General features: G+C 34.2%; 2 protein-coding genes across 2 annotated transcripts; both read left to right on the top strand.

Moving 5' to 3' along the window:
• The first annotated feature begins 618 nt into the window (after window positions 1-618).
• Window positions 619-4910, top strand: LOC141340965 (uncharacterized). The gene is made up of 7 exons (XM_073846128.1): window positions 619-679; window positions 968-1230; window positions 1360-1711; window positions 1994-2074; window positions 3983-4072; window positions 4278-4306; window positions 4791-4910. Exons 1-7 carry the CDS (start codon window positions 619-621, stop codon window positions 4908-4910), a joined length of 996 nt encoding a protein of 331 aa, XP_073702229.1.
• A 2602-nt stretch (window positions 4911-7512) lies between these two features.
• On the top strand, window positions 7513-11888 carry LOC141340878 (uncharacterized). The gene is made up of 6 exons (XM_073846020.1): window positions 7513-7573; window positions 7941-8261; window positions 8365-8676; window positions 11427-11546; window positions 11662-11742; window positions 11833-11888. The coding sequence occupies exons 1-6, from the start codon at window positions 7513-7515 to the stop codon at window positions 11886-11888; spliced, it is 951 nt and encodes a 316-aa protein (XP_073702121.1).
• Window positions 11889-12181: the final 293 nt, after the last annotated feature.

Below are 12181 nucleotides of genomic sequence, written 5' to 3'. Positions count from 1 at the left end.
CTCACGTAAAGGGAAAAAAAAAAAAAAAGAGAGGTAGTGTCATTTCACACCTGTCAGTTTAATCTGGGTTCAGAGATGATCTCTGCTCTACTGCGGTTAAACTCAACAGTGAGATCACAGATCTGAAACACTACAACTGCTAGAATTAATATGCTATTTTAGTTACAAAAGTGAACAATAGCCATTAACCATTTCAGCATTATAAGACAGTCTAAAAGATGAAAAAGGTCACTATAAAACTTCATAAAGACAGGGTTTGTTTGACGAAATGCTTATTCCATATCACTATTATTATAGTCATTTGCAGAACAAAAATATCATTTATGTTCACTCATTGTGATTTAAATTTCTTCTTTGTGTCAGTGCATCTTTGAAAACAGCAATCATGAGTGAAATTCAGAGCAAATGTCAGCAGAAACACTGAAGATCAGTCAGAATATGAAGCTGATTCAACACTTGTCCATCATGCAGTGATATAGTGTCAGTCAAATGCAGCTCGTGTCAGAAATAAACACTCAGCCAATCAGATCAGAGGAAGTTAAACACAGGAAGAGCTGCTAGTATTTAAAGACAGAGTTGTGAGCATATAATGAAGAGGAAGACTGACAGAAAGAGAAAATGGCTGATAAGTGTCATCTGTGTCTGCTGGAACTGATCTTTCTCTCTTCACTTCTCACAGGTAAAGACAGCTGTACTTTCTCTATAAGACATTTAGTGTGATTAGTCTGGTTAACAGTTCATTTTTAACATGACCAGTTTATTCTTGTTTCAAACTATATTATTTTTTTCAGGATTATTCCAAACTCAAACATCTAATGCTAAAATATTTTAAAAGTCTGTTTAATTACTTGAATAGCTCTCTGATAAAGAGATATATGTAGTATTATTATTATTATTATTATTATTATTATTATATCATTTATTAAAATATAACACAATTAATCATTTAAATGTTCTTGTTTTTCAGGTACCAGTGGAGTGGAGGATGTTCATGTGTTCATCAGTTCTGGTGAAAATGTCCATCTGTCCTGTAATAATGCTCTTCCTGGCTGCAAATCAACTACATGGATCTATAATAACAAACATTCAGCAACAGTTTTACTGATTCATTTAGGGATAAAGAGTAAAGACACAGAGAGACATGAGAGACTGAGTCTGGGGTCTGACTGCTCTCTGAACATCAAGAACATCACAAAAGAAGATTATGGATCTTACAGCTGCCAACAATATGTGAATGGACAATACTACCAAGGAGCTGATGCACGTGTTTATCTGCATGTACTTCATGGTAATTTTATGATTATGTTTTAAATACAAAAAGTGCAGATTTTCAGTTTATTTCTCATGATGATTGAAAAGTGTGTGATTTGTGTGTTATTTTGTGTTTCAGTCTCTTCATCGTCCTCACAGACTGAGATCAGTCCAGGCAGCTCTGTGTCTCTCTCCTGTCAGTTGTATTCATATACTGGAGTCTCTTGTGATGATTGGGTCCGTTCTGAGGGATTTGAGCTGTTCTGGGTGAATCAGGCTGGAGTTAAACTGACGATATCAGACTCCAGATATCAGATATCAGCTCCAGGACACTGTATCAGCACTCTGACTACAACACTCCTGAATGAAGATGACAACAGAGAGTGGAGATGTCAAGTTACTCACAGAAATCAAGTCAAGACCTCAGCCACATATACTGCATATATTGTCAAGAAACCAGGTAAGGAAAATCTCATCAATCATTTTACTTCCTCATAATATCAGTAACATATCTGTTAGTGTCACTGAAGCAGAACAATCTGAGGAACAAAAGCTTTATTCAGTCTGACAGAAAAGAAACAAACTAAGTTTTACAATCCAACAAGTGCTGCTATAAATAATAAATACATTTGAATTTAACAGCAGAAACTGTAACATTTTATATAATGTTATCATCAAAGTTTAAATTTAACTGTCATGATCTACAGTATGATTAATCTGAACTAACATTCATCCTTTATAGCTCAAGATAAAACAACAACAGCAGTGACTCCAGTCCGCATCACAGAATCAACTCCAATGGCAGTAATAACGTCTAAACAAGGTACAGTAAAAATAAATAAATAAATGTTCACTGTTGCCAGTTTTACTGAATCCTCTATTGTTTGTTAACACATGCACATAATCACTTAAGTTAAACTGAAATAGCTGTTTGCTTAGGCCCCCCGATGTAAACATGTCCATGTTTATTATTATTATACCTGTTAGTGTTTAATGTTCAAATGTTATTTCTTCTTCTTCTTTTGAGGAGTTGGTGTTCTGTTGTAGTTTTGTGGTTTCCATTGAGCTGAAGGGTGGAGCTGCTGGTTTGGTTGTAGATGATGACTCTGGTGTTTGTGGTTTAATGCAGTGAACATGGAAGTGCTGATGTTAATGCAATGATAAACAGTGTTTCATTTGTTCACTGCATATGATCTGTTAGCCAATATTTGAGCTGAATTCAGTATGAAGCTGGTTTTGTGATTGTACAATCTGCATCTGTTGGCTATACTCTAAGTGTTGCAGTGTTTTTTTATGATAAATAAGGATTAGACAGTCCTAATGGTAATGGAGTCTGGCTTGTAACCTGAAGGTCGCTGGTTCGATTCCTACACCAGCAGGAATTGAAGGTGGGGATTGTGAATAAACAGAGCTCTTTCCACCTTCAATACCATGACTGAAGTGCCCTTGAGCAAGGCACCGAACCCCTAATGGCTGCCCACTGCTCCGGGTGTGTGTTCAAGGTGTGTGTGTGTGTGTGTGTGTGTGTGTGTGTGTGTGTGTGTGTGTGCACTTGGATGGGATAAAATCAAAGCAACAATTTCTAGTATGGGTCACAATACTTGACAATATGTCACATCTTTACTTTAAGCTTTTAACCCTCTGGGCCTCCTCATTAAGGGGTCACACTTGGCTCCCTCGCGGTCAAAAGTGACCGAAGCCTTAAAAAGTAACTTTTTTTTTTCTTCAGGAAAATCAATTAAATACATTTTTGTTCAATAATATTTTGTAATTATTATTTAGAATTTTGAGCATTTTTTGTGAATCTATGCAATATTTATACAGTTTTAATGAGCAATTTTTTCCCAGTAGAATTATATTTTATATTATATTTTTTAATTAATTATGTATTTATTATTTTTCAATAAATACAAAATTTCACATTAAAATAGAGTAAAAGCATTTAAAATCCATTTTTTTAAAGTGAAAATTGCACCATCTAGTGGCATAAAAAATAAAAACTTGTGTAATGCCATGTAAACTCCTGTATCTCCCTATATACATATATACAGGGGCTTTGGAATTCCTATTGTTTTTTTCTTTTTACTGTTTCTTCATTTTATTAGGCTTTGCATTTAGAAATATATTCAGACATTCTAAAATATACATTTTGGCAAGGTTTAGATATTTTTTTGATTGGATAAATATCAGGTTTTGCGTTTTTCTGCTTATTTCTTTGTGTCTGTGTGTGTGTCTGTGTGTGTGTGTGTGTGTGTGCGCGTGTGTGTGCGCGTGTGTGTCAGTTCTGTACTTTTGTTATTTTAGAGTGTCAGTCCTTGCTTGCTGAACACTTCTTTTCAGCACAGTTGCTCATTTGTAGCTTGTATTACCAAAAGATTATCTGAATTATCACATTTTTTCGTATTTCCCATTCATTTCCTATGTCGGTCATTTTTGACCGCGAAGGAGCCAAGTGTGACTATTTTTTTTTTGACCCTTTAACATATCCGAATCATGTCACTGATTTTTTTTTGTACTCACATAGCTAATGCAACAAAAGTCACCAAGTGTCATCTCATTCTGATGAAGCTACGATTTTTAAAAATTCAAAACATAAAATTTTTCGGTCAAAAATGACCGAAGAGGCCCAGAGGGTTAAATGTGTCATATATAATTTTGTTTTATAGTTTGTTGTTTTCCTATATTTTGTTAAGCACAGTAATGCTGAATATGTGCCTCTATATTGTCTCAGAGATTGTGTTCGTGATTGCAATTGCTGTCACCGCTTCAGTCGCTCTTCTCCTTGCTCTGATTCTTTGTCTGATTCTGAAAAAAAGAACCGGTGAGTTTTTGGAGTTTCTCTTATTCTGGTACAACAGACAAAAACATCTAAAATGTCTAAGTGTATTTACTAAAATAATAAATCTATGAGTTATCACAGATAATATTTCTATTGTGCAGAACTAGAATTCTGTTAGACTTTTTTAGAAATGGATTGGTTTGTGTGTTTGATCGTAACTATTCTCATGGCATTATTTATTTTTCAGGTGTCAGACGAGCGACTGATGACTCTGTGGTGAGTTTTGTAGGTTGATCATCAGCTGTTAGTGTCCATGAGCTCCACAGACCACTGACTCTGAAATATCACACTCTTATTAGATCAGGACACGTTAGTGTATTTCCACTGATTCTTCTCTAAAGCTCACAGATAGAAATAAATATAATGGAACATATTGCACAATCAACATTCATCCCGCTCCCAGTGAACAATATGATTCATCTTCAATAATTTGTGTATGTTGTCATATCTGTGTATATTTGACAGTTACTGTGGTAATTTTCCTGTCATGTAAACTCTAATCTCATGTCTGTATAATAGATTTTCACTAAACCTTATTCATATTTTACTTTGACATTTGCAGCTCCTGAGTAAAAGAATTAGTCTGCTTCACACAGTAGTGATGGATGGGCATGTTCTTCTAAATGCGTGTCTTGAATTGAACTCAAACTACATGCTGTAATAATTGTGTGTTAAAACAGTAACTGTGATGTTGATTCAGGTTCGCTGTGATGATGAAGTGACTTACGCTTCCATCAGACGAGCAGAAGCTGGAGCTCAGGAAAACTGCAATCAACTTTATGCCTCTGTGAACAAGAATCATCACAAATCAGACAAATAATGATACAAAACCACATATTATATAGTTGCATAATGGTTTTGTTCAGTGCCATTATAAATACTTATATTGTCTTTTACATGTTAGCAAACAAGCTCTGATTCATTTATAGTTATTGATTATTCTGGTCAGTTTGTTATTTTTTTTTGTACAGTAGCTGTCTGTGTGTCTTTATTGTTAATTCAGGATCTGCAAGCTTGAACAAAGTCTAAAAAATAAAGGACAGTTTTACTCTCTTAGATTGTTCTTCCTACGTCTGTTGTAAACTTTTTCTTAGAGACCAGGAGACTTTTTGGATATCTTGAAGTTACTCTTGATTGAGATACTAGCTGTGTGTTGCTGCAGTCATTAAAATGTCATCTGACAAAATCTCAGCACAGAAGAGTATAAAGCTTTCAAGGGGGTGGAGAATGGGGTTAGAATTGTTGCATAATTCCAAATAAAAACATTATGATCCACAAATAAATGTAAAGCTATTGACAAAAACCAAGCATATTCACAAAATAGAATGAGATCCACAAATAAATCTTAGAGTACCACAAACGTGAATTATATTCACAAGTAAAAAAAAAAAACATAGAATTGCAAATAAAAACATACTCACAAATATATATTTTTTAATTCTACAAACACAACTTTGCCCGGCATTTATATGTGAATTGCGTACTGTGCATTTGTAGATCGCTAAGCCTTTTTGTGGATTGCTCTCTGTGCATTTGTAAATCACTGCGCTTATTTGTGGATTTTGAAACATTTCAAGAGTCAAGACGCAAACTAATCCACAAATAGATGGACTCCGCCCACCTTCTACTTAAGCCAATCAGATACCGGCCACGTGTGGCTGACCAATTGTTGCACGTTCTTGCTCCAACCAATCACATTTTACGGTGACCATTAGGGGACACCTTTAGTTCACTTATGTTTGTCGTGGCCACAAAATTTAAAGGATAACTATTGCCAAAATGCAACCTGGGCTGTTTTTTTTTTTTTTTTTTTTACTGTAAACGAGACAAACTTATATCTAAAAGCATAATTATGACAAACAAGCCATTTTTGAGATTGACCGTGATTTCGTTTTGTGGTCAATGGCCGGTGAATGGGTCAAAATCGATATTTTTACAACACTAAGAAGGCTCGACACACCATGAAACTTTGCTCGAAGTATCGCCTGGGTCTCTACACATGAACTAGAGCATTGAGAACATTGTTTGTGTACACAGAGTTTATTAAAATGAAAGTTTTTGAACAACTTACTTTCACTGTTTGGGTTTCCGCTCGCAGCCATCTTGCCAGTCAAGAAGTGTCCATCTCCGGGGGTGAGAATGTGTGTATTGCATTGCATTCACTGATCACACATCCACAATAGCTGTTCCTCACTAAAATCAATGAAATATTGATTTACAGTCTAAAGTTAGTAGTTCGAAGACATAAATGAAATCATATTAATATCAATTTCATTCATTTAAATCAACATTCATAAAACATTAACATTAGAATTTGTAGCTCTGTATTTAGCTTTGAAATGCTTCAACAAATCTCTCAATCTGTTTTACAATTAATTCATGAGGTTCCTGCTGATATCGCTCAAGACCCGATGTCCATTGTGATGGACATTGCATTTAAAAAAAAATCCTGTGTTCTGCAAATCTGAAATATCTTCAAAATAACTTTGAATATTATCATTTGATAGTCTTAATTTTATAATAGATGCAAGTTGATGAGGCTACCATTAACATAACTCTGCATGTAAAAGGTCAACTGTGGGCTTCCTCCTCTTCTTCTCTAAGTGGTGATCATGTCTCTCTTTTGTGATGCCTGTGGCTCAATCAGATTAAGCTAGGATTCATATCTTTGTTGTGATTGGTTGATCAGGGACCAATCAGTGACCAGGCATTGCTCATATTATAAAAACATAAAATTGTATTGGTTTATACACAAAATCATGTGATGTCCATTCTAATGGACGCAGGGTCTGAATGGGTTAATGGCACACAGCAGCTCACGTAAAAGAAAAAAAAAAAAAAAAAAGACGTGGTGTCATTTCACACCTGTCAGTCTAATCTAGGTTCAGGGATGATCTCAGCTCTACAGCGGTTAAACTCAACAGTGAGATCACAGATCTGAAACACTACAACTGCTAGAATTAATACACTATTTTAGTTACAAAAGTGTTAGAATGATGATTAACCATTTCAGCATTAAAAGAAAGCCTAAACGATGAAAAAAGGTCACTGTTAAACTTTATAAAGACCGAGTTTGTTTGACTAATGCTCATTCCATATTGCTATTATTATAGTCATATGCAGATAAAAAAAAAATCTTCATATGTTCTTATTGTATTTTAATTTTCCTCTTTGTGTCAGTGCATATTTGAAAACATCAGTCAGAGCAAATATCAGCAGAAACAGTGAAGATCAGTCAGAATATGAAGCTGATTCAACACTTGTCCATCATGCAGTGATATAGTGTCAGTCAAATGCAGCTTGTGTCAGAAATAAACACTCAGCCAATCAGATCAGAGGAAGTTAAACACAGGAAGAGCTGCTAGTATTTAAAGACAGAGTTGTGAGCATATAATGAAGAGGAAGACTGACAGAAAGAGAAAATGGCTGATAAGTGTCATCTGTGTCTGCTGGGACTGACCTTTCTCTCTTTACTTCTCACAGGTAAAGACAGCTGTACTTTCTCTCAGTGGGATTAGTCTGGGAAACGGTTCATTTGAACAATCAGATCAGTTTACTCTTGTTTCAAATAATGATTTTTTTTTTCTGGATTATAACTGAATCCACTATAACTAGGCCGATTCACACTCAAACATCTAATGCTAAATTATTTTTTATTATGTTAAGAATATGTTTAATAATTTGAACAGCTCTCTGATGAAGACATGTATTATTATTATTATTATTATTATTATTATTATTATTATTATTATTATATATGGTGTATCTATTTATTTATTAATTAATTTATTTAATTATTTCATTTATTAACATACAACATAATGATCACTCAAATGTTCTTGTGTTTCAGGTACCAGTGGAGTGGATGATGCTCATGTGTTCATCAGTTCTGGTGAAAATGTCCGTCTGCCCTGTAATAATGATCCTCATGACTGCAACTCAATTACATGGATCTATAATATCAGACATTCAGCAACAGTTGGACTGATTAGTTTAGGGATAAAGAAGAAAGACACAGAGAGACATGAGAGACTGAGTCTGGGGTCTGACTGCTCTCTGAACATCAAGAACATCACCAAAGAAGATTATGGATCTTACAGCTGCCAACAATATGTGAATGGACAATACTACCAAGCCACTGATGCACGTGTTTATCTGCATGTACTTCATGGTAATTTTACGATTATGTTTTCAATTCAAAAAGTGCATATTTTTTGTTTAATTTCCCATGATGATTGAAAAGTGTGTGATTTGTGTGTTATTTTGTGTTTCAGTCTCTTCGTCATCCTCACAGACTGAGATCAGTCCAGGCAGCTCTGTGTCTCTCTCCTGTCAGTTGTATTCAGATGCTGAAATCTCTTGTGATGATTGGATCCATTCTGAGGGATATCATCTGGTCTGGGTGAATCAGGCTGGTGTTAAACTGTCGATATCAGACTCCAGATATCAGATATCAGCTCCAGGACACTGTATCATCACTCTGACTACAACACTCCTGAATGAAGATGACAACAGAGAGTGGAGATGTGCAGTTACTCACAGAAATCAAGTCAAGACCTCAACCACATATACTGTCAAGAAACCAGGTAAAGAAAATTTAATCAATCATTTTACATCCTCATAATATCAGTAACATATCTGTTAGTGTCACTGAAGCAGAACAATCTGAGGAACAAAAGCTTTTCTTAGTCTGACAGAAGAGAAACAAACTATGTTTTACAATCCAAAAAAGTGCTGCTGTAAATAATGTAGACATTTAAATTTGACATCAAAACTGTAACATTTTATATAATGTTATCATCAAAGTTTAAATTTAACACTCATGATCTACAGTATGATTAACCTGAATTAACATTCATCATTTATACCTAAAGATAAAACAACAACAACAGTGATCACATAATCAACCCCAATGACAGTAATAACGTCTAAAAGAGGTTCAGTAAAAAAAATATATATATATATGTTCACTGTTATCAGTTTTACTGAATCATCTATTATTTGTTAACACATGCACATAATCAACTAAGTCAGTATGATTAGCTGGTTTTGTGATTGTCAGTCTGTATAAAGAGCATTCAGTCTGTGTGCGTCTGTCGGCCCCTCGCCCCATCAGACAATCATAGACAACATTCACACACACAGCGGCTGCTCACAACCTAAGATCAAGCTCCACTCTTCACCACAATGGAAGAAAACACACTTGATACACTGGAATCTACTCAATATAACTGAGCTATATAAACAAAAAAACATTGACTAAGTTGATCTAAAACTAAACTTTAAGAATAAAATTCTTAATAACAAAAAAAAAATATAAAATATAAATTTTAATTCTAACATAACATCGTCAGGTAAAACAAACATATTCAAGAGAGATTTACTGTTTTTCTACTTCAGACATCTTAATTATAAATTGTACTGTACACTTTAAGAAACATTGGGTTATTTTTATCTAACCGCTGGGTTGAGTCTGTTGGCTCATATGCTGTTTTCTTTTTCAGTTTTGAGTAGTTTTTTTTATGTAACCCAGTCATTGGGTTTGTGTCTGGGTCAATCTCACTGACCACTAAAACTATACACCCCTCCCCAAGACGAAACAATCCAATGCTGACTTACTTCAACAAAGCTGCTGAGTTACGGTCAGAGCACAGGCTTTTTGCATCTTCTACAGGAGAGAGCAGTTCTCAGCGCTGCATAATTGGGGCACTTCTAAAGTGAAATAAAGGTTTGTATTAATTTTATTTTATTTATAAAGTCTGTTCTGTAAATTATATTATTGTACGCTGAAGGCGTTGTGCATGATGGAAATGTCTTTTGCCTTGCACAATATTAAGTGATTTTATTTATTATAATACATAATTTAATTTATTTTGATGTCAAAATATGTTCTCTAATCTCAGTACTGTTTGTTTCTATGCAGGCTATGAAGTCAGTCACAGCAACTTTCAGATACGAGTGAAACACGAGACGGCAGACTGAGGTTCACAGTTCCCCCAGCGAACAGCAGCCCATCACCGACTTAGATTTCAGTAAAAAGGAATTATAGAGAACGGCTGAATTCAAATGTTACTTTTAAATGTTACATTTATATTTCTAAAATGCATAGTAATCTATGCTGTATCCCCCCCAAATCCATTCAGTTTGTCTTATATTTTTGTCCATGGCTGTACTCATTAATAAATATTCATCTTTTGATTATTGCTGTGGTCTCTAGTAAGTTTGTGTTTGATTTTTAATTTCCAGCCCATTTTAATATGCATTTTTTTATATGGTAAATTTTAAACAGTAGTTTAAAAATAGCTGACTTAAATAAAACAACACAGTATGTTGGGTAAAAACATTTAACCCAACTAACTGGGTCAAAATTACCCTCATTTGTTGTGTCTAATATTAACGTAGCTAATTGCAAATAGCTAAACATTATATTGAAACTATGCTCAAATAACATGATTTTCTGCCATTTATACTACTTATTGTAAATAAGTAGTTTATTTAGTGTAAACTAGGCTATTTACACTAAGTGAAACCAGCCATATTATTTACCGATATGCTAGTTACACTAAGTGCAAACAGCTATAGATTCTATTTGCACTATTTCTACTTATTGTAAATAATACTTTATTTTCAACATTCTTATCATTTTTTTCATTTTTAATGAAAATAAATGCTTTTCTGATGTGATAGAAAATTTGAAAAGGGAGTTGTTGTTTGTTTTTTTTGGCTACAAGGCAGATTTGACCCGATTATTGTTATTAAAAATTATTTAAAAAATGAGTGAATTACAAACTCAATGGAACAAAATGAGCAATTAAATAACTATTTAAGTTTTTCCGCTTAATTTAATGTGCAGTATGAAATGTGACAGAAAATGAATATCGAATTATATACTGAGTATAGCTAAACACAGAATAGTCTTCACAGTATGTATTAAATGTGAACTGATTCTTATTAAAGATCCTAAAGTGATTTTCTTTGCTGTACCTTTAAGACTGACTGCACGTTTATTTAACACATAACTGACTGGGTTTACATGTATTTGCCACTCTACAGGCTTTTTGATGTAATTATGCGTATATTTTACAATTCAAGTGTAATAAGACATGAAAGAGATCTATTTTCACATTGATTAAAGAGCAGGTCAAATGTGTCACTAGGTAACACATTAGCATAATCCCCGTCTGTCCCCGAAATAACCAAACAGCCCTGTAACACCTCTCTTCCCAACAACTGCCACTGTAAACACTGATGATCAAACACTAACTGTGTGTCATGATCAAGTAAATATGATGTTAATGTCCTACAGTATTATGATCTGAATGTTCATCTTCTGCAGCTTCGGTCGATATAAAACCTCAGATTCCAGTCAGCAGCTCAAACTCTGAGACGACATCAAGACAAACTCCAGCAGCAGCTCCTGAACAAGGTTCATCATCACTCTCACACATCAGCAGAGGTACGATACGTCTTTACATGCAGTTCATTGATGCTAAAACAGTATCTGCAATGCACTGATTGATTGTTTTTTCTCTTGATTGTGTCTATTATCTGTCCACACATCTTTTCTGCAGTGATTGTGATTATTGTTGAGTTTGCAGTGTTTGCTGCTCCTACTGTGATTCTTCTTCAGATCATCTGTGCAAGAAGAGCTGGTGAGTTTTTGAAATGATTCACACTGATCTGGAACAAACTCTTTAGTCATGAGAGCTCAGTGAATACTATTGTGTTGAATTATTTTGCAGAGAGGAAGGATTCGCAGCATCAAGAGGAAATAATGATGAATACAGTATTAGAATAAAATATTCCCTACTAATAACAGGCCAGATTACAGCAAGATTTATCTTCATCTCAGTGATATTGTGGATATTTGCATACAGCTTTCAATGATATTTGCTCCATATATGTGGTCATATTCTAACCTTAATTCAATTATTACATTAAACTTTTTACAAAAGGCTTTTTAAAGGTTGTAATAGTTAATTTAACTGATGATGTGACATGTCTGTTCATTAACATACAACATTTTTACAGATGCATTTTGGTATTTTTTTTATTAATTCACTGATTATTTAAGTTTATAGACAAAATCTT

This window comes from Garra rufa, chromosome 1, assembly GCF_049309525.1.
Source record: "Garra rufa chromosome 1, GarRuf1.0, whole genome shotgun sequence".
NCBI lineage: Eukaryota > Metazoa > Chordata > Actinopteri > Cypriniformes > Cyprinidae > Garra > Garra rufa.
The sequence above is the reverse complement of the archived record's forward strand: the minus strand, read 5'-3'. Positions and strand labels throughout refer to the sequence as shown.